General features: G+C 49.8%; 3 protein-coding genes across 5 annotated transcripts in view; 1 reads left to right on the forward strand and 2 right to left on the reverse strand.

Annotated features, from left to right (window-relative positions):
* On the forward strand, nt 1-8,024 carry EVA1B (eva-1 homolog B). The gene is made up of 3 exons (XM_014881270.2): nt 1-365; nt 1,631-1,747; nt 1,834-8,024. The coding sequence occupies exons 1-3, from the start codon at nt 287-289 to the stop codon at nt 2,244-2,246; spliced, it is 609 nt and encodes a 202-aa protein (XP_014736756.1). The 5' UTR covers nt 1-286; the 3' UTR covers nt 2,247-8,024.
* Nucleotides 3,352-5,593, reverse strand: LOC148221289 (uncharacterized). The gene is made up of 7 exons (XM_088178106.1): nt 5,371-5,593; nt 4,566-4,616; nt 4,321-4,432; nt 4,119-4,180; nt 3,713-4,031; nt 3,555-3,618; nt 3,352-3,481 (listed from the first exon to the last, which is right to left on the reverse strand). Exons 1-7 carry the CDS (start codon nt 5,591-5,593, stop codon nt 3,443-3,445), a joined length of 870 nt encoding a protein of 289 aa, XP_088034232.1. The 3' UTR covers nt 3,352-3,442.
* THRAP3 (thyroid hormone receptor associated protein 3) overlaps nt 6,725-26,789 on the reverse strand; it is a 26,051-nt gene continuing 5,986 nt past the window's right edge. The window contains exons 3-14 of one of the 3 annotated variants that reach the window (XM_014881258.2): nt 23,974-24,198; nt 23,612-23,693; nt 19,963-20,123; nt 16,149-17,048; nt 14,012-14,752; nt 13,288-13,460; nt 12,753-12,864; nt 12,414-12,498; nt 9,934-10,118; nt 9,163-9,355; nt 8,478-8,627; nt 6,725-8,210 (exon numbers count right to left, since the gene is read on the reverse strand). In XM_014881258.2, coding sequence (XP_014736744.1) covers nt 7,989-8,210; nt 8,478-8,627; nt 9,163-9,355; nt 9,934-10,118; nt 12,414-12,498; nt 12,753-12,864; nt 13,288-13,460; nt 14,012-14,752; nt 16,149-17,048; nt 19,963-20,099 — 2,898 coding nt within the window. In that variant the 5' untranslated portion in view covers nt 20,100-20,123; nt 23,612-23,693; nt 23,974-24,198 and the 3' untranslated portion in view covers nt 6,725-7,988. Of the gene's footprint in view, nt 8,309-8,477; nt 8,628-9,162; nt 9,356-9,933; nt 10,119-12,413; nt 12,499-12,752; nt 12,865-13,287; nt 13,461-14,011; nt 14,753-16,148; nt 17,049-19,962; nt 20,124-23,611; nt 23,694-23,973; nt 24,199-26,789 lie in introns of all 3 variants that reach the window. The other 2 variants (XM_014881255.2, XM_088178467.1) reach the window with 2 other exon arrangements.

Genomic DNA, 26,789 nt, shown 5'->3' on the forward strand with positions numbered 1-26,789 from the left:
CCCAGCCCGGGGGACCTTGGCTCCGGCACTGCCAGCCCAGCCTAGGCTGGGCACAGCCAAGCCTGGCCTGGCCGGATGGGCGCTGGACAAGGCTGGGACGGGGCCCGGAGCCGGCTGTGGCCCCGCTCCGGGGCGGTTCCACTGCAGGGCCGAGCGTGGCGTCCCGGGGGAACGGGACGAGCCCCGGCCCCGCGCCCCGCTCAGCACCGGCCGGGGCTGCCATTGGCTCCGGCGGGAGCGCTGACCGCCAGCCGCCTCCGAACTATTTCCTGTTGCTGCAGCCTTAATGCTAAACAGACCTTGCTCTCTCTTCCCTCGCTCCAGCCAAAGTGCAGCGGCTCTGCCGCCGCCGCCTTCCCACCCCGGTGAGTACCAGCCCCGGGCACCGCGTGGGGCTCGGACCAGGGCACCCTGAGGGGCCGCAGCCGCCCAGCCCCAGCGGCCACAGCGGCTCTCCAGGCTCGGTCCTGTCCTGGCTCAGGTGCTCTGCGGGACGCGGGGCTGGGGGACGCGGGAGCAGTGCAGGGACACGGGGGGCCGAGGGTGCAGGGCTCGGTGACACAGCCCGGGCTGTGGGGACCTAGCGGGTGAAGATGCGGAGCAGGAGGCTTGGGGACGCAGCATTGGGCGACTCGGGGCTCGGCTCTTGGGGACTCGCAAGGCCCTGCAGCCAGCCCGGCTCTCCTCAGCGCTCCGCCACCGGCAGGGGATGCCTGGGGGTCCCGTGGTTCTGCTGTGCCCCTCCAGCCCCACAGCCGCCCCTTGCCGGGGCAGGGCCTGGCCGTGCTGCTCCACGGGGAGGGCACCCGCCCCGCCTAGGGACCCTGCTGGCCTTGTTTTGGGGTGTCCCACTAGAGGGGCTGCCCAGCCCCGGGACGTGCCGCAGACCCTCAGCTCTGGACCGTCCGGGATGGTTTTGCTGATGTGTCACATTTTCTGCATTTCTTTCCTCATTCCTCCCTCCTTGGAGCCGTTTCTGGGAATGAGCTCGTCCCCTACCAGGGCCAAATTTCCTCCCGCCCTGTCTTGCCTGCTGTCCTGCCTCCCATCCGTGCCACTGCCCTGCTGCCCATCCTTCCCGCTGTCCTGCCTCTCATCCTGACCCCTGTCCTGGTGGCCTTTGCACTGTGCCTGGCCTTGTCTCTGCACTGCAGGGCCCCATGGCAAAGGGCCAAGGCTGGAGCTGGGCCAGAGCAGTGTGGGGGACAGGGACAGGGACACTGCCCCAAGAGTGTGTGTGGAGCACGCGTGTGTGCACACGAGCACGGGCAGCTGCGGCACTGCCGCCTGGTGCTGGGACCCTGCTCTGCCCCGTGCCCCTTCCCATGGCCCGGCATGGCACAGAAAGCCTGGCCTGGTGCCACAGATCTGCCTGGTGCTGTGTCCAGGAGGAGCAGTATCCGTCCTGGTCCCTCAGGAAGGACGGGGGGCGGTGGGAGTGGGATGGCTCCAGCTCAGCATCTGTGGGGTTCCAGCCCTGGATGGAGCAGCCCAGCCCAGGCACGAACCTTGCTCAGCTGGAGCTCAGCTGGAGCCCTTGGACGCACCCAGGCACTGCCTTGAAAGGAACAGGGGACTTGGGGGAGAATCCTAGCCCCCTGTAGAGGGTTGCTCAGCTCGTGTCCCGCAGATGCCAAGCATGTGTCGTCCCTGGAGCCGCTGAGAACTGCCAGGCACAGGATGGAGGGTCGCCGGAGGGACATGGAGCTGCTCAGCAACAGCATGGCCGCGTACGCCCACATCCGAGGTGAGCCAGGACGCGTCTGCGAGGCCACTGCGGGCCCCCGGCAGGCGCGGTCAGTCCCTCCCTCACCCCCTCCGTTCCCCCCGCAGCCAACCCCGAGAGCTTCGGGCTCTACTTCGTGCTGGGCGTCTGCTTCGGGCTGGTGCTCACCCTGTGCCTGCTGGTGCTGCGCTTGTCCTGCCGGCCCTCCCCGCGGCCCCCGGCGCGCCCAGGCGACCTCAGCGAGGACGAGGAGGACGATGACGAGGATGAGGACGAAGAGGACACCGTGGACCGCGCAGCGTCTGAGTCGCTGCTGCCGGTGACCGAGATCCCGCTGGAGAGCCACAGCCCCGGGGACGGGGCGCTGGCCGTGAATGTGTTTGCGTCGGCCGAGGAGCTGGAGCGGGCGCAGCGGCTGGAGGAGCGTGAGCGCATCATCCGCGAGATCTGGCGCAACGGGCAGCCCGACATCCTGGGATCCGGCACCATCGGCACCCTGGGCCGCGTCCACTACTACTGAGCCCGGCAGCTGCCCTGGCACGGTGTCTGCTCCCCCACAGCTCACCCCACACCGTGCCAGGATGGACCAGGAGGACAGGGGGCTGCTCGCTGCCCCTGAGCTGGCGGAGCTACTTTGAATTGTCCCTGCACCAAGGAGAGCCAGACCCCGGTGTCACGGGCACCTCCGAGGCTGGACTCACCCCCCGCCACTGCAGGACACGATGCACTTTGAGCCATTGGTACGACGGCTGGCACCAGCCGAGCAGCCCCGGGACACGCGGGGAGTGGGACAAGGACAGGGCAGCCCTGGCTGCCCGGCTCAGTCGGGATCGGGCGGGGGTTTCACCCCGTGGGGCAGGGCCGGGCTGTACGTGGGCTCCTGCCCCACAAACATGGTGCTGTTGTAGACGAACTAGAGCCCAGCGTGGCGGGTCCGGCGTTTTGGGGGACATGGGACCGGACACAGGGCAGGTCTCGGCCCCTCCCCGAGCCAATTCCTTTCCCGGCCCCACTAAAATTAGCCGGGTCTTTTCCGGCACCGCCCGCCGTGACCCAACGCCCTCCGGCCGGAGCAAGGCGGATGTTCCCGCTGGACTCTGGGCCGGCCGCTGCTCCCCAGGGATGCGGCAGCTCCCCCCGGGCTGAGCTGCATCCTGCCCCACTCCCAGCCCAACGCCGCGGGGAGCCGGGCCCCGCTGCCCCCTCCCCGGCAGCTTTATAAAAATAGTTCCTTCCCAGGCTAGTTCCCCCCCGCTGCAAGAGCCAGCAGGATCCAGATGTTTTCCAGATGTTTCTCCAGTGGCTGGAGGCCAGGTTGTGCTGGGATTGGAGCTGGCCTGGAAAACTGTGCGGGGGTGGAGGAGGAGGAGGGGAGGAGGAAGAGGAGGCCCTGTCCCAAACCTGCCACGGGCCCTGGTGGGACCCCTTGTGCCATGGTGGGACCCTTTGTCCCCAGCAGGACCAGCCCAGCCTTTCAGGGGCATAGCAGCCAACAGCAGAGCCCTGAGCAGCCCCCACACAGCACTCTGTACCCGAAATAGTTTATTTTAAACCATTTCTATAGGTCCAGGGACTGTTACGTTTCGATGAGCAGTGTCTGGGTGTGGAGTGGGCATTTGTACCCAATGGGTGCAGAACTGGGTTGGGGGCAGCGAGGTCGGGGGGTGACATGGAACCCTGTCCCGTGCCATGGGTGGGCACTGCAGTCCCCCCGTGCTAACAGGGCAGCCCCCTCCTCACTCGCTCGATCTCCACCTGTGGGGAGAGGCTGTGATTGTTGTGGGGCACAGGGGACCCCAGGACACGGCAACCCCTATCAGGGACTCACCTGCAGTGCCTGGCGCTGAGTCCGCTCCTGGCACAGCTCCTGCCGCAGGTCCTGCAGGTCCCTCCTGCAACATGCCAGGATGGCTCAGCTGGGGCCAGGACAAAGCAGCAAATGGCCAGGAGTCACTGGGGACTCCCTGACACCCCCATCCCACTCACAGGTGCTGGACCCGCATCAGGTCCACAAGGATGTGCAGGGTCCGGACCTCAGCCTTTAGGTCCTCCAGGGCCAGTGACCTCCCCTCCAACACATCCAGCCCTTCTGTGCTCCATGCTGGAACAGGCACCTGCCCCATGCTGGGGACTGGGGCACAGACGGCAGCACGAGGCAGCCCCTGGGGCTGTTCGCCCCCAAGGGGATCCCCCGTGCTCCCCAGGACAATGCTGGGTGGCCGCTGGCCGGGTATTCGTGGCCGTGTGGCTGTGGGGTGGCTCAGCCTGGCTGTGGTAACTGCCACCATGTTGAAGCCATTGATATCTGCCAACGAAAGAGCAGGAATCAGCACGTGGTGCTGGGCAGGGCCCAGCCACCCCTGCAGGCCCCTGCATGGCCCCTGCATCTTACCTGGGTCACTGGCTCTGCCCTGCTCCATGTCAGCTGCAGTGCTGGGCTGGAGGTCACTGAGCCTGGGGGACAGCAGAGGTGTGAAGTGGCACAGCCAGGGAGAGAGTTGCCAGCCCCACGCCAGGGCCAGCCATGAGCATGGTGCTGGCACTGGGACATCGCAGTGGCCCTGGACACCCTAGCACAGCCACGTGTTTCTTACTTGTTGGCCAGCACAGGGGCAGGTTTGGTCTTGGCAGGAACGGGGGGAGCAGGAGCCGCCCTCTTGGTGAGTGGGATCTTGGTCGGCTCCATCCTCGCTGGTGCTGGGAGCTCTGGGGAGAGGCAGGAGCAGGGCTGGGGCTGACATCAGCGCTGACAAGAGTGGGGCAGGAAGCGCTTCCTGCTCGTGACATGCTGTGGCCCAGAGGGCCCATCCCAGGCACATCCCTGTCCTCCAGGACTCACCCGAGAGGGACTCTCTGTCCTTGCTCTCCTTGTCCTTTGTTGTGGTTGGAGCTGCCGGGGAGCAAAGGGGCTCATCAGGTGTTGGGGAAGGATCCTTATCACAGCCTCTCCCAGCCCCGCACCAGCCCCGCACCAGCCCCACACCGGCCCCACTGTGGTCGGCGCTTCCTCTGCGTGTGGCGGACCAGGGAGCTGCAAAGTTCCCCTGAGCACCAGCCCTGCAGCACGGGCTGCACGGGATGTCATCCCACCGCCATCCACAGCACAGCAGCATCCCTGCACCTCTGAACCCTGGGGTTACACCAGGACAAGCCCACTGGCACGGTGAGATACCGGACATCAGGCTATGGGTATGTGCCCATGGAGCACCCGGCTCTCATGGCAGGCTCCCCTGTCCCCATGGCCAGCCCCCCCCATCATCACGGTTGGCCACACTGTCACCGTGGTGGGTCGCCATGTCCCCATGGTGGGCCAGCAGCCATGACGCTGCCTGGTCCCTGCTGCTGCCACCAGCACAGCCCTTGCCACAGAGATCGCTCAGACACCAAAAATGGTGCTGGAATTACCCACCCAAAGATATGTCTGAAGCCCCAAGGGCTGCAGGGGTGAGGACACCCTCATCCAAGGCCCCAGTGCTCCTTTGCTCCGGTGGCATTGGGGTGATGGTGCCCAGAATTGCCCAGCATCCTGCCAGCCCTCCTGGAGTCCCCCAGGGCACAGCTCAGCCCTGGAGCCGTGTGATCACACACAGGTGCTGCCCTTGGCACGATCCCCGAGCGCGGGACCCTCGGCTGCTCCCTCCTACCTGCCGGGACGGGGTTGCCTCCGAGGCTGAGCAGTGCTGTGCCGTGCCAGGCTGTCCCAGCCCCACACCGTGCACGTGATGCCGGAGGAAATCGGCTCCGCTCTGGGAAGGAAGTTGAGGCAGAGCGCACCTCGGTGCTGGTCCGCACCGCATCCCTGTGCCCCACCGGGGGACTTCTGCTCCCCGAACCCACCCTGTGCCCTTCCCGGGGCTGCCTGGCCATCCCAGCGGGACACCAAGGCTCTCAGCACTGCCTGGACGCCAGGGCCACACTCACGGGACTCTCTGGGACGGCAGCACCAGGTTCGGCTGTGGGACAAGGTGGGACTGGAGGGCACCGGGCACTTGGAGCGCAGGAGGGAAGGCTGGCACAGCAGAGCCCCGCAGAGCCATGTGTCCCCTCTTGGAGCCCCCACCCACCTTCTCCGGCCCCGGGCAGGGCTGGGCCACCTGTGCCACAGCGGGGGCTCGCTGTTGGCATTGGGGTTCCCTGCGTGACAGAGCTGCGGGGGGAGCTGGGGCCAGCACAGGGCGGAGAGAGGCACCAGGCCAGGACCGCAGCAGGCCCGGGGTGACAACTCACACTCACCCAGGTCTCACAGTGGTTCTGTCACCCTTGGCTGGAGGGGAAGTGAAACCCAAACCACAGAGGGGCCAAAACCCACAGAACAGGGTGCAGGGGATGGTGCAGCCACGCTGCAGCCGTCCCTCCACAGAGCCTGAAGGGTCAGTGTAACATCACGGATCCTGGCCGGTCCTGGCCAGTGCCTGGACCAGGAGACAGCGTGGATTTTACTTTTGGCCAAATGCATCTGACCCAGCAATATCAAACTGGGAGCGGCTGGGAATCAGCCCTGGGGCAGAGAAGGATGGCAGAACAGAGTTTCCACTGCAGACCAGGAGGCTGTGCTCTCCTGCTGTGGCCACTCAGGCCAGGGAATTGGGAACACTGGGCACCCATTTCCTCAGGCTGGCTCAAGGCCTGAGTGTGAAGGGAAGCATCAGCCATTAACCCAGCACTGTCCCAACAGCTCTTGGCCAACACCATGACCCACAGCAACCAGGAAAGCTGAACTCCTGCAAAGGCTGCACAGCGCTGCAGCTGCCCAGCACTGGGAGGAGCTCAGGTGTGGGAAGGATGGAGCTGCTCCTGTGCACGGATGACACAATGCTGGCAGCAGGTGGGGGAAAGGCCTGTGGCTGTGTCACCACTGCCCCCAGGCAATTACTGCCAAAACAGGGGCAGAATGATTTACTAATGAACAAAACCCAACAGGGAGCTGCTCCCTTGTTGCTCCAGGCACTTGGTCCTTTCAGGCTCTCCCTGGAAACTCAGGACACAAACCAAGCAGAGTTACACCTACGACTTATTTTATTGTATTTTATTTGCATAAACAAACTTCGGGGCTTTGCTAAACAGGAACTGTTCAAGTCAAAACAAACCAAACTCTAGCTGGTGTGTGGGGAACAGCACAGCAATCCTGGGGAGAGGGACAGGGAGAACACAGGCACGGCTGTGCCTCCCTGCCCAGGCTCACGACCTGGCCGGGAACCCTCCACAAACTACTCCAGAATATCTTTAAAGTAGAAAGTAAAAAGAAATGCAGCCTAAGGGCCGTCCTCAACCAGCTCAGGAGGAATTTGCCTTTTGGTTTTATAAAAAGATTAATAAAAAATATTGAAAAATTCTCATCTCCATTTATATTTTTCCCCAAGAAGAATTCGGAAGTTCCTTAGAAAACGGTGTCACCTTGGAAAGGGCACTCGGGTCACAACCAGCTGCAGGGAGGAGACACAAATGCTACAAGCAGTTTGGGGTCCAGCACACACCAGGCCTAATAGTGAACACAAAGAGTGGCCAGAAGTAGGGTGTAATTTTTTTTTTTCTCTTTTAAACCATGCTAATTTTGTTAACTTCAAACATAAAAGGAAAACAATCATTTTTAAAAGGCCCTAAACTCAACTGTTACATAAAAAAAAGTTAAAAAAAAAAAAAAAGTCATAGCAGTTTGGTCCCAACAAGTGAACATTTAGATGTTTACTCACATGCTTCATTGTTTTCTTATTTATAAGAACCAAAAATAGTTTCCAAAATTATCTCTGAATTGATGCTACTACATATGTAAAGGCCTAAAATAAGCAGAATTTAGAAAACTGAATACACAATAGGGGAGGAAAATTTGAGCAGGCGAGTGAACCCCGACTGTCACTGGGTCAAATTATAAAAGAGAAACAAAATGTCAGGACACGTGGGGTCAGGTGGGCACAAACTAAAACCACATCGTCCTCAAAGCCTGTTACCAAAAAATAACCGACCATCCATAAGGTCACAGAGAAGGGAAAATCTGGGGTCTCACCCAGTGCTTGACCGTATCCAGTCCAGAAGGGAAGTCTTTGGGAAGAGAAACTCCAGGAGTGGATCCGAGCGTAAATGATGGATCAGTCCCAGTCCGTGCTTGGGGAGGCTGAACTCTGGAAATGCAGTTAAATAACGTCGGGATGGTTTCCGAGCTGCTCTCCAGGGCTCTGCTCAGCACGTGGGGATCACCCTGACACCCCAGCACCAGCCTGACCCCTCCCCTCCTGCCAGGGCTCCCAGAACGGCGCGGGCCCCGCGGCTACTCGGCCGTCGTCTGCAGGGCGTCCTTTTCCTCCCGGTTTTCCGTTCCGCTTTCGTCGTCTTCGATTTCTCCCTCTTCCCCACTGAACTTGTCATGAGCCCACTTGGGGCTGGTGCTGGACTTGCGGAACATGAAGCGGCCTCTTCCCCGGGGGAAGGCGCCACGGCCGCGGCCCCTGTTCACCCACTTGTCCGTGCCCTCGCCCTCGCGGTCGTCGTGCTGCACGGGAAGCCAAGGACAGCAGGTGAGACAGGCTGGCACCGCCCTGCACCGCGCCTCTGCGACCGCCCTTGGGGATCCACTTAATGGGAACCACTCTACAGGGAGCAGGAACAAGCTCTCTTTAGGCACGAGCCAGCAGCTTCCCGTGAGGCGCCACCCGAAGCCTTACCTGGTGTGTCAGTGACAACGGGTGCTTTCACCTCTGAAGCACCTGAGAGCGGACACACCTGGAGCACACGGGTGTCTCAGCACCCAGGTACGTACCAAGTAGTATTTCTTGCTCTTGGGTGTGTACTCGGGGTCCCACTCCTCCTCTCTGCTGCGTTTCTGGAAGTCGTTGTTGCCGCCGCTGTTGCTGTTGTTGTTGCCTGAAAAGTTTCCTCTGCCCCATCCTCTCCCTCGAGCTCTGAACTGCTGCAATAACAACACACAGGAGAAAAATGGAACGGCTGCAAAGGCAGTATCCCCCCACTCCAGTCAGCTTCCAGGGGTCCCAAGATATCCAACATCCCTTCTCTGACCATCCAGAACACCTTTAAAACTTATTGTTAAAGCAAGAGGACAGCTTTAGTGTGTCTGCACCACCCCCTGCACTCGTGGTTTTGGGTTTTTAGTTCATCTGATCACACAGCACATCACAGTTCCTGTAAAGCTGATGAAGATCATGTAGAGGCATTCCCAGGGCAACCCCCAGCAGGTGAGACCCTCTGCACATGGACTGCAGACACGAGCAGTGGCCAAACCCCAATGGAAGCACAGTGTGTGCCCATCAGGATGCTCAGCATCACTAATGCCCAGAACCTTCCGGGGTTTGTTCTGCTCCTCCCATCTGGAGCTTGCTGCCCCCAGCAGCCTGATTTATGCCCCAGACCTGGAGAGATTCCACAAGGGCTCAACCCTCAGGGCACAGGTGGAGAACACACTTGGGGCAAGGGTGGAGAACACTTACAAAGGTTCCTCTTGCTCTTCCTCTCTCATTTGGACCAGTGAATTCTTTAGTCCCAAGGCGGGACTTGTCAAAGCCTGTGGAGCTTTCCTCCCTCTCCTCAGTCTCCTCGGGATACTCCTCTGCTTTGACTGAGTGAGAGGACCACGAGGACGAGGAACTGGACCTGGATCTCTCACGCACCCGTCGGTGTTTCCTGTTCCAGTGATGGGAAACGGAGGGGAATGGGACACAACGGCATTAGGAACTCAGCTGTGACCCATCTGATACAAAACCCCTTCTTTATCACTCATCTTATCAATGCCATGCTCTCCTTTTCCTACTCCAAGAGGAAAAGCCATAGTAAGAGCTCAGGCTTTAACACAGGGCCCAAGGTCTCTCTGAAGGAACCTGCTGCTCCTTCCTAAGCTCTCATCTTAGCATGCGTCCACGGAGTTTTAGTCAAATGAAAAATTAAGCTAATAGAAAGGGATTAAAAAAGCATCAAAGCTACATCATTTTAACATGGCTGTTTCTCTCTGACACAACAGTAACAAGAAGGAAAAGTGACTCACCCATCCTGACACATGGAGCTTTCCCATGTACCTTTTACAATTATTTAGTGTTTCTGAGAGATACAATGAGACCACACGCAGAGGGGTAGCTCAGGCCACTCGAGGAGTTATGTCACAGGTGCACAACTGTGTGCACAACTGTTGTACACGGTGTCGTCTCCAACCTGAGCAGCAGAGACACGAGAGGCACAAGAAAATGGCTACTGGGTTTCTTACATACTTTTTCTTTGAGCCTTTGTGACTTTTCTCCGTTTTCTCAGTTGATCTTTCCCTTGAGTGACTTGAATCTCTCGAGTCCACCGACTCCCTGGATTTATCGCGTTTAAGATCTCTTTCCTTATGTTTTTTACGGCGTTCAATATCAAGGCGCAGATCAACAGGGTCGTCCTTATATTTCCCTTCAGCCTACAAACGCAGGGGAGAGGGAGGGCAGAGATGAACACAAGGTCTGCAGTGCCCCAGCTCAGCACCATTTACTTTGCTACTGACTGCACAGACTTCTGGAGAACTGGAGTTTAACTGAGCACTAATGAATATTCCACTTTAAGATGTCAAATAAAGCACTATTAATGTAAGTCTGCCTTTGTCAGAATTCAATTTTCCTACATTTAAAATCACTGCTTTTTAAATTTTTAATCTCCTCTTTAAACAGCATTAAAATAAACAGTCTGGTAGAGGGGAGGGAGACATGGAAGCTGACACTTATTGCACACCACAGCCAGCAAGGATGCAAACAACTTGGGAATCCCATCCAGCTGATTATGGATCACAAGTACAGTGTGGCAGAGCTCTCTGATGGCCCACGGGTGCACCTGAGGTCCTGCTGACAGTCTCACCTGGGCAGGGGCCAGAGCGATTTTAATCCCCAGGTCTAGAAGTGACACTATGAGAGAAGCAAAAGCTCTTTGCTGCTTGGAGCTACCCAAGACTAGTGATGGAAGGGGCAGGAGGAGGCCAGGGAAAGGCAGCATCCAAGGGGCTAAGAGAAGGTCAACATCCCACGGACAGGGAGGTGTTACTACATCTGTGAGGAAGATTTACTCAGTGCAGATGCCACCTACAGCTCCTTCCCCTGGGCTGGAGGGCACTGTGTGACAGGTGCCACAAAGCCCCACAGACACACTCTGTGTGTCTCCCACAGTCCTGCCAAGTCTGCTAAAGCAAGCTGGTGTCTCAGAGAGCAAAAACCCACCAGCTGCATGAAAAATTAAAACTAAATTTACATTGCTAATTAAAAACAAGCATAAAAGACACCTGGTAATGCTTGCTTTGAGTTGTATTTAAATTGGTACTTCAAGAAGGGATTAGGAGTTTCTCTGGGAAAGGAGCAGTTGTTTTCCCTGCACCACCTTTGAGCCCTGTGGCATCTGGGTGAGATTCTGCTGCCTGCCCAAAGTGACAGTGGCTGTGGTTTGACAAACAGGTAACTGGGCAGCAGGAGGGCTGCAGGAAGCTTTACACCATGTTGGTACCAACACCCAGCCTCAGCCATTGCTACTGCATTTACACAACATTCATCCTGGGAACTGTACAACTTGATATGCAACATACATCAAATTAATCGTCTTCAATTAAATACAAAAGGATTAGTAATTCTCTAGCTGTTAAATTTTTTACTTACATGAGTTTCTAACCACTTTTTTGTTTAAATAAATATGTCAAATAACGCAGGAGTGAGAGCAGGCATTTTGTTTTGGTATTTTGCTCTTCTACTTTCCCCAGGCAAAGAGCTTTAATTTCTACTCTGAGAATAAAACTGCTCCCAACACGATGGATGACAGATAAGTGACAAAATCGGCAGCAGCTCCCTTATGTGGCACAGCAAACACCTATTTGGGTTTGGGAGGGCACGTCTGTTTCACGGAAGGCTGGCGAGCTGTTTGGAAACCACGTTTATAACACACTCTGCCAAGCTGATGCTCAGAGTTCAGGCCCATCAAATCCATCTCACCATCGTCCATGTCAAGCCACAAGTGTGTTTGGAAAAAATCGAAAACAAATATGAAACAAGTAAGGTTTCAGCAGGACTGGTTAAAATCTCTTCAATGTAAATATGTATGAAGGTGAATAAACAAAGGTTAAAATCTCAAACACTTTACGTTAAGCCTTTTTTATGACTGTTTACAGTGAGTGCAATGGCTTAACATTCATCTACTCAGCAAAGCTAAAACACTCAATCCCAAATGCTCTGGATCTAAGACAAGTGCTGAATGTTAAAGTAACAGCAATCAACAGAAATGGTACAGTCAGTTGTTAGAACAAAATTTATCATCTGCTTAATAGTGTATCTGCTTTAGCTCAGCATTTAGTTTTACTTTCCTCTTTTTGACATGCATGTCTTTGAAAACATGGTTGGCAAAATTGCACGTAACAATGGAGTTAATCATACTTACAAGCAGAAAAATATCACAAAAAGTCTCTTCTCTCATCATGGGCACTTGTTCCAAAAATCCTCTCTTTTTTCTCAAGCTCACCTCAATTGACTTTGGGGTCATTTACCATAGTCTAACCACTTCACAAAGGTTGTTGATACATTTTTAATAAAAATTAACCCTTTGTAGTTCATTTTTAGAATTATGCCCATCCTTAAAAGAAAAACACAAACTTAAGTAGAGAGTAATTTAAACAAAAACATCACTGTTAAGTTCATGCCCAATGCACTCATTTTGTTGAATTAAACTAATCAGAGTAACAGTTCACCTTGAAGCCAGGATCTCTGGAACTTTTCGATTCCTCTTGAGAGAATCCATGTTTTCTAAAAGTACTGGGAGATATATCTATCCTCCTAAAGCAAAAAAAAAAAAAAAAAAAAGCCGATATAACCTTGCTCATAAGAAGAACCTGAAGATTTTAGATCAAATGTCCTTTAAAGCAGACCAGATTTCCAAAGGTATTTAAAACTTCCCATATTTTTCCTTTGTTTTTGTTTTTTGGCTGAAGATAGTTATATACTTGAATTATTCTGGCATTATTCCAGAGTTTAAGAAATGAAATCTAGAATACTTCTGCAACGTTAAGACAGTGTCATATGGCACCAACCTGTGTATTTCAGGGCTCTTTTTGTTTTTAGCTGCATCTTGTTCCATTCCTTTCTTTAGATATTTGGTAAAGCGTTCATTCAGTGTCATTGCTGAAGACCCAAAATGATGCTCTGTCAGGGGTTTGAACAAACAACACCAAAATATTAGTGCCAGTTTTGTAAAAAGACAAAGCCCTCCCATCCCACAGCTTGTGAAGCACCGTGGAGATGAGCTCTAATGCTGCTGACAAACTGCAGAGTCAATGTTTGGTGTTCCAGTGAAAGGAACATAATTTCTTCAAGCAAGTCACAAATTCATCAGAACACAAAATTCCAAGTCCCAGCCTCTGAATATTTCTCAGGCAAAAACAAGAACACCTTCTGCCTGTGCAAAAGAGTATTTATGTTAATAAAGATGATCGTGATCATGCTGCTGCTCTCATCTCTGGAATATTTGCTGGAAAACAACTCCTGGCATTTTGAGTGCACAAACCCCACGCATTTGGGCAAGGGAGGAATGAACCTTCCCTGAGGACACACGGACTCCTGACCCACCTCTTACATGATGGACTATAGTCACTATGTGCTGAGCAAACAGTTCAGAAGGGCTTCGCTGGGACTGAGCCGACTGGATATGATGGAAAATCGAGCGGAATTCCTGCTCCTTCTTGTTGCTGTGCACGAGATCCCGGCAGAGCTTGCGCTCCTGGGCCAATATGCCACTGGGACTGGAAAAAGAAGAGCCCATGAAACACAAGAATGGGGTGAACAGGAGCAATTTAAGGTGTCTAATTCTGCAGGAGCTGGGAGCTCACTGATGGTTTATATTGTTTTTAGGGAAGCACCCACGAACACTAAAAAGCATGAGCAAGGAGTTCCTTTAAACATCCCTACAACACACTGCTCCAGATTACTGTGATAATTCAGGTCCCTATTCTAATGCTGCATGGAGAATAAGAGTAGTAAAACACATGGCAGAGAATCAAATTATTTAAGCAGCACAGTAGCTCCCCTGCACAACTCAGCTTCCCTCAGCCAGAAGCCAGTGAGTACCTGACTCCATCTGGGGCTCTTCCCAGAGGCTGGTGCATGCTAAACTAATCTTACATCCAGTCATAGCAAAGGTTAGGAAAAAGTTAATCTCTAGCTTCCAAAACCACAAATTGTGATGCAATATTGCTTAGCCTTCCCCACACTTGGCAAGCACATGGGGATCTCAGGAAGAAAAACAGGAAAAAACATCACAACTGAGACTGCTCAAAAGCTGGCAGATCCTTACCGTGCAAGATCCTCATCGAAGGAATCCATTCGAATATTGACCTGGGCCTCACGAGTAATGGAGAAGGAGGATTTGCCAGGAGTTAGCCCCTCTACTTTGGTGCCTGCCTTCTCCTTCACCTCAGAAGCCTTCCTTGGTGGAGGGGAAGAGCTTTTTTCCTGGCTTGATTTGTAAGTGGTCACTCTAAAATTCTTTTCAGGTACAAAACCCCTGTGACCAGGTTCAGCTCTCTTGGATCCTGATCTCTCTTCTTTTTTGGATCTTTCAGAATAGCTTTCCTCCTCCATTTCATCAGATTTCCTTTGCTTCTCTTTTCCAGGTGGCAGGAACACCACACCTTCCCATTTTCCTGACCTATCCTCTTCTTGACTTTTACTTGAAGTCGCAACGACTTTAGACATAAATTTGGGCTCATCATCAAATTCCGAATCTTTCCGGCCCTTGGCTTTGTCTTTCTTGTCCTGCTCATCTGTTTCATCTTTCCCATAATGACCTTCCTTGTGGAAGTCTGGGACCTTGAGCTTGTCAAAGTCATCCCTGAACTTGTAGCGCTTGGGTGACTGGCTGCCACGGTATCCCTTCTCTGAGTCAGTTTTCGATCCGTATGAGTCAGATTTTGCCTTTCCATCTGTTGATCCCAACTCAGAGAAATTCCCTTTTTCTTTACTTTTTTCTTTCTCAGCATTTGTTACTTTCTGGTCTTTGTCTTTCCCATTCTCAGTCTTCTGCTCTTCCAGATACCTGATTATAAACAGACATTAAAGGAGGTTTCTTATTAGAGCTCAACAAGGTCAATTCTTCAGTTCAAAGAGTCAAACTTCAGAGAACACCAAGCTATGCATGTACTGAAAGCTGCCTCTAGGCCCTAAAATAATTAAAATGTCAAGCAGATTACTCAGCTTGAATTCAGACTTTTCTTTTCAATAAATTCAGCAAATGTACAAGGAGATGGATATGCAGAACTGATGGAATGAGGCTCAAGGACAAATCAAACCCAGCTGACCCACAGATGCATTGGAAGGAAAAGAGGAACATCTTACCCACTCCATTTATTTACTTACAAACCTGGTTCAGGAGAACAACACATCAAACCTTTCAAATTGGGCTGTTCTGCTTTAAACAACACACTGGAAATAAAAGCCTCAAAAGCTACTTCAAATTTGGGATGCAAGTTTCATAGGTAAGCTAAATATTTCATGACAGACTGCAAACACAAATAAAAGCAAACAGGTTAACAGAGGAGAATACACTGCAGGGAGAGATAAAACACTTCTGGTGAGAACAATTCAGCTGGTTTATAGCATCTGAACAGTTTTAAAGCATTCACAAATCAAAACCCTGGCTCTGTGGGACAGCAGGAAAGCCCACAGACACCAGCTCAGTGCTTTGGAAAGCCCAAACAAAGAGTCACAGGAGTTTTTCCCTTTTTAAATTTCCCTTAATATAGAATCAGACCAAACTACTTTTAAAAACAATAAAGACTTGAAAGCACTTTGTGAATGTGCTTTCACACTTTTTTTTTGTCTTTTGAAACAAAGTGTCACCTTTGGGCACAATCTGCAGTGGACTAATCAAGAGAATGATGGAAGCAGATGCCTTCTGCACGGAAGGCTGTCTTCATTTTAGAGATGTATTTGGTGCTTTAGCTTCTCATCCTACCCACACACACAGGCACCAACACTGCAGCTGCACCTGCCTTGGGCTGCTTGCAGCAGGATATGCACTAGGATTTAATTAATTTCTTCTAATTTACAATATCTAACAATTCCAGAAGGCAACACTAAAAATGTCTATAAACAACACATATGTACTGGAAAATGTGAGCTTCCAGCTGCCAAGAAACCTCTCTGGGAAATCTTCAAGTGTTCATGGGCTATGAACATTTTTGCAGGGAATATATACAATATTTAGAACTATCCAAGTTGGAAAACCAATTCCAACTTCCTATAACTCTGGGCTGTGTTTTTTCCCATAATTCAGAAAGGACCAGGCCCAGAGCTGGCAGTGTGCTGGAACAGCTTCCCAGCTGAAGCCTGCCCCAGCCCCTTGCCCTGCTCACAGGGAGCTCTCACATGTGCAGCTCCCTCCTCAAAAGCAACCCAATCAATAACCCAGCACCACAAAACTCATCACTTGCCTCTTGGAGAAGGCTCCTCCTCCGGGAGCTGTGCCCTCCTCCTTCGGAGCGGCACCATACAGCGAACTGACGGGTGTGGGGCTTTTGCACACCGGGCTCTTTCTGGTGGGGCTCATTCCTGCCGAGCCGTGCTCAAAGGGGCTCTGGTGGGAGCCTCCCTGGAAGGAGCTGGAGCCGCTCTGGGCAGCAGAGCCCATCGGGGACGGGCTGGAGCGGGGCGGGCTCGGCTTCTGCACGGGGCTGGGCCGGGGCGAGCGCCGCCGCACCACGACCGACTGCAGCGGGCTCTTGAGGGCAGGGCTGCGCTCCCGGGGGCTCAGCTCCGACCCTCTGGATGTGGAGCCCGTGCCATAGCTGCTCACATCTTGCCACGGTTTTGATCCCTCGGACGCCTTGGCGTCTTGAGCCCCCGCTCCTGGAAACTGCTGCTCCTTGGACTCGTCTCCTTGGTTATCTCCCGCAGCCTGGGATGCCCGCGCATCCTTGGAGGATGATTTCTTCTCCTTCCCGGATTTACGCTTGGAAGACTCCACCCGACTATGATTGGAGGAGGAGCGGGAAGAGGAAGATCTCCTCGAGCGGTCGGAAGATGATTTATCAGAATTCCTGGAATGACTTCTGGACCGTGGGGAAGGAGATCTTCTCTTGGGCGAGCGGGAGCGTGACCTGCCCCTGCGGGGGCTGTAGGCCTGGCGGTAGTTTTGCCAGTTGGACCTGTAATTCCCATACCCTCCTCGGTTGTACTGGCCCCAGGGATAAAACCCTCGGTTTCGGCCACGGAAATAATACGGTCTCCGGTATCCTCTGTTATGGCCTCTGAAATCCCGGTTCTGATAGACTCTAGGATGGTTCCTTTCTCTGTTGTGAGATGGAGAATAGGATCTTGAACGAGACCTAGAACTGATAAAATACAAATTACACAAATATTTTTTGTTATAGTTTCTTTTTATAATTTATTTTTAGAGTTTATTCTTCTGCCACGACGTCATATTTGAAGACTTATTTTAAAAATACATTGAAAAACTCATTTCTAAGCTTTTAAAAGAGATTCCTTTGGTTTACCCTTATCTGATTCACACTTTGCCATGAATAAACTGCAGTGGAAATAACTTTTACCTGTGATACTGTCAAATATTTGATTTCAGGATCATTGCTGAGATGATAAGCACACACTGCTCTCTGTTTTGCTGGGATGAAAGTGGCTGCTATCCAGCTTCAGAAAAAGTGGCAGATCTCAAGCATCCAGCCCTTAACAGCCCAAGGTCACGGTTATACCTCACCCACAAAAAAGTGTTTTTTATGCAAATCACGCTACTGTTATTGGAACAGACCCCAGATCTCCCTCTCTGGTCCCAGCTTCAGATGCACTTTAAGATTTTGATAATCTAGATGAAACTTCACTTCTCTGTCAGGCAATTTGAATAAAAGGCTACACCCCAACGGCAGCAGGGCAGCAGTGGGGCGAAGGACACGCTGCCCTATGGGTTTAAGCTCACAAAGGTGCATCCCACGGCACAATCCCAGGGCACAATTCCACGCAGCTCCCGGGCAGGGACAGCACTCGGGCACCTCTGCCAGGCGCCACCAGGCGCCGCTGTGGACACCCCCACTCGCATCCACAAAACCCGAACCCAGGAACGCACAAATCCTGGAAAAACGCAGATTCCAGCGGCTAATTGTCTCAACAGTCTCTCCCATTAAATTGCTGCGGTTGTGTAACTGTTTAAAGGTCCCACTGTAGCTCAGATGCCAGAGCTACAGGAAGGACTGACCAAACTAGGAAGATGAAACAGAAAAGAGATTTTTCCAAATGGAATTTCAGTAAATAACGTCGATTGGAACACTTTGCACAGCCCTTTCTCGCATTCCAGGCTCTGGCTCTGACACACACGTTGGTCGTACTCCAATGGAACGAACTTCCTCACACAGATCTCAGTGCTGCTCCTCGCCTCTCACATCTCAAACCCCCAGAACCAAGGGAGAACAACATGCTGTTGGAATTCCTACATGGCTATGCACATGTGCAGTAAGAGATGAACTTTAGTTCTGTTTTAATTTCTTCCTCCTACCAAACAGGTCACAGTTTAGCAGGAAACTCTTATTCATACTCCAATCATTGCTAACCAACAGTTTAATGACCATTTTAACTCATTTTTCAATCCTTCAAACTACCCAAAAACTTATCTGAGACACTTCTTTATTCAAACAACAGCAACCAGAAGAAAAAAGTAGAGGCAGAAGGCAAGGACCAGTTATAACAAGCTCTAGTCCAAGGCATGAGGAACACAGACGCTCAATTTTCAGACAATTGCTGCATCTGTAATCAATTATCAGCAAGGACCTGTCATACACCACTTCCAGAATCTCTTCTAGTGCTTTGAGAGGCTGCAGCAGGAAGATTTCACTCCAAAAGTTGCAGAGACTATTTACCAGAAATCTTTTTAGAAAAATACAGTAAAAGTTATGCAGTAAAAGAAACACCAAAAGTGCTAATTCCCCCAACTCTGCCAGCCCTCAGAACTTTTGGCACTACACTGCTCCAGGGCTAAATCCCCACCATTTACAAGAAGTGAGAAATAAAGTCATAAAGAAAGCAGAAGATGTTAGGCAGACTCCAACACAGCACTATAATTTAGAAAAAAACAGCAAACCTACCAAAAGAAGAAAACAATTTGTGGTGCATCCTGAAGCACACAGCAACTGCCTTTTATGCTGAGATCCCACCAGACCTACCTTGGAGCACATCCCGTGGCCAGGCAGGGGGACTGGGCTGGGCTGACCCCCTCCATTTGGACTTCTTTTTTTTTTTTTAAAAAAAGGAGCTATTTATAAAGTAAAAGTAGCTTCAGCAGCAGCACAGAGGGAACAATCATGTTTGTACAGGGTGCCTTTTTCTCAACTGCCAAAGCTCCTTCAGAGCTAGGAGAATTCCCAAATGAGCACGGATCTTCCAGCACTCCAGCTTCCTTCTGCAAAGGGCTCAGTTGGACTCAAGTCTCCGCCTCTAATTCAGTTTTGTCATGTCCTTCTTTCTCCAACTGTACAGTCATTAGAGCTTCTGTATTTTTAAAATCTCTAACTGGTAACACTTGCATGTGTTCACAGCCTGGTGGTTTTCAGAATACGTGTTATTCATATGAGTGAAAAGGCAGGAGAACACCATTACACCCCATCCAACTGGAATGGCTTTGCCAGATGCAGAATGCTTGGCCAAGAGAAAAGGAAAAAACTGATATCCAGGGAAGACACAAGCCTGTAACTGGCCTCCTCAGAAGCAACTCAGGGAGACAGGAACAACTATTACAGATATTAACTATTTCTTAAAATTAACTGCAGCAAAATTATCTTTTATCCACTTGATCCCTCCAGGAGGATCCTCTCCTGCATGCTCCTGCGTGCTGAGGGGAGGGACAAGGGAATATCAAGAATTGTCCCCACCTTTCACAGAAATGTCTAAAATTGAACTAAACTCACTTCTCAAGACAGGAAAAGCACACGACATCTGCAAACACCCCTCGAGTCTGGGATCCATTACATTAAAGCCTCCTTTAAAAAGCCAAAGCCTCAAAAGGAAGATCTTGACTGTGCTGACACACATCTTACTCTCCTAATTTATTTATTTCTTTATTCACAATCTACTCTCCTAAGTGACTGAAAACACCCAAACAGCACAGGTTGGCAGCAAACAACGTGAGACGCAGGATGTTATCTGTCCTGGGATCTAATCCAAGTCTTTCCCTGGGAAGGAGCTAAGTGACAAACCACCTGCAAGGGAGGAAAAGCCTCATTCCACCCTCTGGCTGCACACACTCACCTCAGCCTGCGCTTCCTTGACCGGGAGATGGAGCGGGAACGGGAGCGGGACTTGGAGAAGGAACGGGAGCGGGACCTCGATCCAGACCTCGAGCGGGAGGAACGGGATCCAGACTTGGATTTGTTTGTTTTAGACATCTTTGCAAGCACCTGTCAGTGCACCTGAGGGAAACAAGGAAAGAGAAGTATTTGAGAAATGAAGCATGTGGTTGATAGGAGAGGACAGGCAGCACCTGGCAGGCTGACAGATTCCAGGGACGTGGGGCTTGATAAGGCTGGAAATAGGAATGTTTGAAGTGCCTGCTAGGAACAGATGAATGGTGCTGGGCTCAGAATAGAAGGTTTATTTCAGTCTAAAAAGGAAAACTGCAAAATGAATAAAAGGCTCTAAACGCAGAGTAATCACAAGTGAGAGTGTGACAGTTGAAAGCACCAAGTTAGTGCAAACCTGGGAAGGGGCAGGGCCACACGGCTGGCTGAGGCAAGGACACCTCCAGAAGCAAACTAGCCCGTGGAAATGAAAATTCCATGTAATTGCAGCCACATCCCTGTCTGTGCAGCCAGCTGCCACTGCTTTAAAGGACAGGGAAGAAATAAAAAAGCTTACCATCAAAACACTCCCCCCACAAACTTTTAACTAAACTTTCAGAGGCAAGCAAAAAAGAGTTGATACTCCAAGACACAGGAATGTGACCCTATTTGCACAGCTCTGCTCAGGTTCAATCCTGTCCTCTCTGCTTGTGCAGTTCCTGCAGTTGCTGTGATCAGTCACCAGTGTGGAGCACCCAGCCAGGAGTCCCGTTGCAGCCAAAATAAATCAGATGTCCTTCCAAATATTCAGAGACAGAAGAGATTACACTGTAGTGCTAAATGACTCAAAATAGCCATTATTATGAATCACCTGGGCTATTTTCAGGCATGTATCCAGGTAAAGGTTAGAAAGTCCCTTAGAAGATGATTCAGGGAATAGTCTGACCACACAAATATTTCAGTTACACCCTCCCTGATCTGTTCTCTTTTACTAATGAGTGAAATTTGCATTAATTGCATATTTGATAAGTTTTAAACAAACTTCTCACCTAAAATGACTAACGAGAAAAAGCCAGAAAGCAAAAGGAACTATGTCAGTACAAACTTCATCTTTTTTTTTTTACCCACTGAATAAAAATAGAGACATTCAGGTACATAAACACAACTGATCAAGTGCGGCTGCTGCTGTTATATCCATTTTAAGGAAATTCCAGAGGACTGACTTGCAATGCCTTCACTTCCAGTGGCTCTCCAAAATTACATATATGGTTACTAAAGGCTTCAACTTCTGCCAGGGCACTTCCAGGAAAAACACAATGCCCAGCACAGGAGCAGTTGCTGGAAGAGTGGGTGGTGGTTCATCACCAGAGCTGGGACTTTCTAGAGATGGGAATTTGGCTTTTATTTAAAAAAAACCCAAAAGTTATATATCTCTGTTCTTCCCTTTAACTATACTAAAGATGTTAGATCAATTCAACTGAAGTGTTTGAATATATTCCCCATCAGAAAGAATGCAGAAAAAATAATAAAATTGTTGTTCTTGTTCTATCAGGAAACAATAAATGTTTTATTTCCTGTTGCCCCAGGGATGAAAATCAAAAGATACTGCCTCTGAGAACAAAGGTTTGTTCTTGTGCTTGGTCATTTTTAAGGGAAAGAATGTGTGAAAGGATAATTTTTAAGTATTTCCTTTTAATTCACTGAATATGTCTGTTGAACCACTTCCTGCAACACTTCCTACTCTGTTGCCCACAATAATCCAACGCTGAGCACTGGAAACCAAAACATGGAAGAAAAGAAAGAAATGGTAACAGGAACTATTGCAAGAAGAAGATGCGACACCAACTCTCAGGAAATCCCAAGAAGACCCCAAAATAGATTTTAAAAATACCACTTTGATCTGTTTAATAGTTTTTGCCTTTCACTTTGATCTACAGCACTTCCCAGCCAAACCACCCTGGTGTGTGCAATGTGTGCCAAACACTCACATCTTGGATATTTTATCTCTGCCAACATTTCAAAGTTGATTCATTCCTAACATATGAAGTAACCCCTACTAGGATAGAAACAGAGTTGCTATGCTCTATCAGCACTCAAAAGGTTAAACAAACTGTACACTGGAGTCACGTCAGCTCCCCTGAGTTAACTGCAGTTGTAAACTTACTGTGATACACATTTAGTTTTAAAAATAACTGACTCAGATAAAATATGTTCAGAAAAATACCCTGCTCTGAAAGCATCTGATCTTATAAAAAGGATTTCATATTTTTTAAATAAAGAGGCGCCTGTAAGTGAAGCAAAGGCAAACTGAGAACAGCAGCGCCTGCTGACCTCCCTTTTCTCCCCTGCAATTCCTATTTTTCCCCTAGAGCTGTGCCTAGAGCACACAGCTCCTGGAGATGCTGGGTCTGGCCCTGAGCAGGGACTGCAAGCAGAAGCATTTGCACAGTGCTATGAGGACTCGTCCTTAATGTGCCCTGCCAGAGTCCCACTTCCTTCCTAGAGCTACAGAATGCCCCAACACCGGCCCCTCCTGCACCTGGGAAGGGACAAGGCTGATGCTGCTGCCTGATCCAGACCTCTCCCAGCAGGGCAGTGTGACTACACTCATCTAGAGGGCATGTCCTGCTGGAAGCGCTGCCAGGGACTTTACAGCTTTTGTTTTTTGGTTTGTTTCTTCTGCAGGCCAGCAGATCTTCCCAAGGAGTGTAGTCTCCCATCTAAAAACATGGATTTTTGGATGGGATCTGTGTGCTGAGTTTAGAAGTTGACACCTGACAGTTTGTTCATCTGTCATAAAACCATTGCATAGAGCAAACTTTGCCTTCCCCATTCCCAAATCCTCAGGGCAATCCAGCAGACCACCGATGGAAACAATAGAGGAGCAAATGCTTCCACTAAAGCACCACAATGGACTTTGCCCGCAAGGCAAACTATTGTCAGGAAACAGTGGCAGGAAAGTTAATGTTTTACCTCCTGACAGAACCCAAAAGAGAAGCACAACTCTGCTCCCCTCATTGCTCCACAGCAATGAAAAAAGGTCACCATTGAGAGTCTCTCACAGCTGTGCACTTCCATGAGCTTCCAGAGCTTCTGGAATTTAAATGCTCACAATACTGAAGGAAAACTTTTAAGGCCACTGACTGAAACCACTGCAATGCTCAAGCAAAGAACAAAAGCCGGAGGAGGGCACATAACAGTTTTAAACAGTTAGATCAGTGTGACATTTAATAATCTGGCCAGTTATGGTATCTGGGGGAAGCAGTGCTCTTCTTCCAAAAATCACCAGGGCATAAATCTAAAGATTAGTCAATATAGCATTAAAAAAAAAAGAATAGGTTTGTAAATACTTCTTCCAGGATTTTTAAACTAAATTGTTCTACTTTACCCTTATATTTTGCAGTTACTTGGGAAGACAAGCCCAAACATTCCAAGACACAAGGCTGATTTTTTTCTTCTAAAGCTGCTCCACATTTTTTGCACAGCAGTATTACCAATGAAAGCAGAATTTTACCATCAGTCCAACTGGTAGCATGCCCAGAAGAGAAGGCATATACAAAGGTCTATTACAAATCCCAAGACAGGCAGTTTTACCTCTCATGAGTTTTTGCTGTGCCTACCTGCTTGAGCAGGCCACACCTTGCACCCTTCTGTCAGATTTCACCGTCTCAGCTTTGTCAATTAGGAAATCAGGAAGAAAACCTGAAATGAGAAGAAATAAATTTGTACATGCATTGCTGTACTGCCACCAGAGGTGAACTGGCTGCCCTAAGCTCCTGCTGCACCCAAAAGTTTCATCAGATCCCCAGTGTTTCAGAGAGCACACACACCACAGCTGACCAGGAATTTTTTCATGGACTTTTATGGAAAATGTAGGTTTTAACATCATCGTTCATGCTTTCAAAATTTTAAGTCTTCTTCCTTCCTCACTCCACCTCCCCTGCCCCATCCCACCTGCTGTGACACACATCTGTCAGTGCACCTGTACAGCCGTGCTGGAGTCATTTCTCTCAGCTCATTTGAATGGTCTTACTGGGCTCAGGACTAAGGATTTTCCCATATTGTTAAAGGAATCCACAAGCCAACAGAAACAATTCTTTTCCTGACAATTCATCCATCAGCATATCGCCGTCATCCAAGGGAGCCACCAGTCCACTGGGAGCTTTTCTGACAGGTCTACAGTTACATTTCAGAATCCTTCCATGCACTGCTGGAGGGGTGGAGGTTTTAGAAGAGAAAACAACAGTAAACACAACCTCAGAAATTGCTCCATGTTATTAAACCTCTGCTCTAACAGCAAGAATGTCACTTACTCTGTGTTCAGCCATAAAATAGACTTGTTTAAAGCTATTAATTTCTTGTCCTTACTTCACTGAAAAAGTACAGTTTTCAAGTAGCCTTGAAACCTCTCTCTGAACCAGTGATTAAGTCCTTCTCTCACCCAAGAGATAAGGTGGTGTTGCAAAGTTTAGTGATTTTTAAATCCCGCTTACCAATCTTGGGAAAAAGCCACAAAGAACAACATGCCACAGACCTCTTTTATTATTTTTGCTGTTGTCTTGTCCCTCAGTCTAAATGTCCCTAAAAAGAAATCTCAACTTTTATCTTACTAACACCTTTGACTTTCAGCCTTTCACAGTGACAGAAAGAGTTTGCCATACCCATTATTTCTTGCTTTGTGACAGAAGACTGGGGCTTTGGGGGTTTTTTGCCTATTTCCCAAACACTACTGTTACCACCAAGTTTTGCTACAATCCCACACCCAGAGGTGTCATCCAGACCAAAACCTGGATTCTCCTTTGGAGAAAAATACTATCCTTGTGTTTAGAGAACTACTATAGTCAACACACAACAGGCAGAAGTAGCAAACCTTTCTTCCAGATAGTAAAAGAAAATTGGGAAATATGCTCAACGCTCTCTGCTACAGTGCAAATCATAGTCCAGGAGTTTCTTATTCCAAGACACTGTAAAGAACATTTCCATGTGCCAAGTCATGGGTCAAATTAAAAACATTGCTGGTTGTCAAAAAGCTTTTTTTCAGGAATTTGTTCCCTGTTTCCAACTGGCCTGTGTTACTTTGTGACTCTTTCCATTTTCCAGTCCTTTGTTCGAGGTCTTTCAGGCAGCACGCACTGGGATTTCAGCCCTGCCCCAGCTGCTGCAGAGCAGCCCTGCCCAGAGCAGCCAGCTGGCACAAGCTCCAGCTGAGCCCACTCCATGCCCAGGTGTCAGTGAGGATCCTCACACGGAGCACTACAGCTGGCCAGCCTGGAGAGGGAAATGCAGCACACAGCTCCCTGCCAAGGCAGCTGTTTGTGTTCATAGCTGAGCATGAACCCCAAAACACCTGGAAACAAGTCACACAGCTTGTGTACATGCCTCAGACACAAGCACGGTGTGGTGAAATTCCTTACGGTGGTTTTCATTTATAACACGGTGTTTGCAAACACTCAGCTCATAAATATTAAATGCTTTGTAAAAGCTTTTGTAGAAAGCTCTCTAGAAGTGGGGTAGGAAAACAAAAATTCGCTTTTTAGTGGCCAGCATTTGAGTAAAGCTGTTGTGGTTTATTTTGCTGTGAGGCCCAAAGCAAATGAGGTGGCACCTCATTAGAGAGCAGATTTCTGCCCGAGCCTCTTGGCATCCATTTGGTGTCACCAGCACAGACATTCAGCTCAGGAGGAACAGCTGAACTGCTCCTTCATTTGCTCAACGCCCTTCATTATCAGGGAAGAAAAAAAATTAATTCTCCTTCTGCCAGCTCTACAATTCCTAATCCCAAGCCCCAAAACCCAAACAAGATTAGTTCGTTCTGAAAAAAAGAAATAATCCCACAAAACACCTTACAAAGTGTGCTCTGTGTAATGAGGCAACAAATATCACTGCAAAAATAATCTTATAAAGAGTGGCAGCTCTCACCACGTCCCTGAAGTGCAGCAGCAAGTGCAGAGAGCAGACTCATTCATCCTTGTTAGCTCAGAACCCAGCTCTTAACACCTCCTTTCTACTGGATTCTTCCTTTTCAAGCTAATTTTTGGTACAAGACCAAACCTTAAGTATGTTCTTGATACTAACGGAATTTTTGAAGGAAAGGGAAGAGCGACCTGTACTGCCAGCCAGGGAGGAGCAAATTAAAATGTTAATTCTAATCAAATTTCATTGGGGGAACAAAAAGAAGAATTACTTCTCTTCCCAGATCCAATGCCAGTGTGCTTTCAGAAGATTTATGACACACATTAACTAGAGCTACAACTACACCTACCAACCTCCACAGCAAAAAATGTCCCAGACAACATTGCTAAAAAAAATGACCAAAAATCCAACCACAAAACAGAGTGTTCTACTCTAACATGTGCTAAACACACTTGGGGGAAACCAGCCAGAATTATTCTGCCACAGCAAGAGAAACACAGATTTGTCAGCAGCAGTTTCAATTTCTCTGTAGTCTATGTGCTTTCAAAATTAAGATTTTCCTTCAAGCACATTTGGGTTTTCACATCAATAAACTAATCCCTAAAGAAGTTTAACCCTGAGCTCCAGTCCTGGGTTCAGATAATTAGAAACAGGTTCTATGAAATGGTTGGAAGATATTAGAAGAATATTTACAGGTTCCTCTGGAAAGGACTGATTCTGCAGATTGTAGTGATGAACAATCCCTTTCCAAATAATTTGACCAGCTACAAACTCCAATCAGTGACTTTTCTGAAACTGGCTACTTGAGAGACAGTATTTTACAAATGTTTGAGCTTAAAAGTCATATGTTGTTACACAGACAGTTTAGTGACAGGGAGCTCAAGG

The sequence above is a fragment of the Sturnus vulgaris genome, chromosome 24 (genome assembly GCF_052056855.1).
Source record: "Sturnus vulgaris isolate bStuVul1 chromosome 24, bStuVul1.hap1, whole genome shotgun sequence".
Taxonomy (NCBI): domain Eukaryota; kingdom Metazoa; phylum Chordata; class Aves; order Passeriformes; family Sturnidae; genus Sturnus; species Sturnus vulgaris.

What these genes read in the sequence shown, in the direction of transcription:
- LOC148221289 (XM_088178106.1), bottom strand. Translation starts at nt 5,593, where the DNA reads ATGGCCAGGCAGCCCCGGGAAGGGCACAGGGTGGGTTCGGGGAGCAGA. An exon ending in GGACAGAGAGTCCCTCTCGG is followed by an intron (nt 4,433 to 4,565) that starts GTGAGTCCTGGA and finishes GCCTCTCCCCAG; the next exon opens with AGCTCCCAGCACCAGCGAGG. An exon ending in GCCCCTGTGCTGGCCAACAA is followed by an intron (nt 4,181 to 4,320) that starts GTAAGAAACACG and finishes GCTGTCCCCCAG; the next exon opens with GCTCAGTGACCTCCAGCCCA.
- EVA1B (XM_014881270.2), top strand. Translation starts at nt 287, where the DNA reads ATGCTAAACAGACCTTGCTCTCTCTTCCCTCGCTCCAGCCAAAGTGCA. An exon ending in GCCGCCGCCTTCCCACCCCG is followed by an intron (nt 366 to 1,630) that starts GTGAGTACCAGC and finishes CGTGTCCCGCAG; the next exon opens with ATGCCAAGCATGTGTCGTCC. An exon ending in CGCGTACGCCCACATCCGAG is followed by an intron (nt 1,748 to 1,833) that starts GTGAGCCAGGAC and finishes TTCCCCCCGCAG; the next exon opens with CCAACCCCGAGAGCTTCGGG.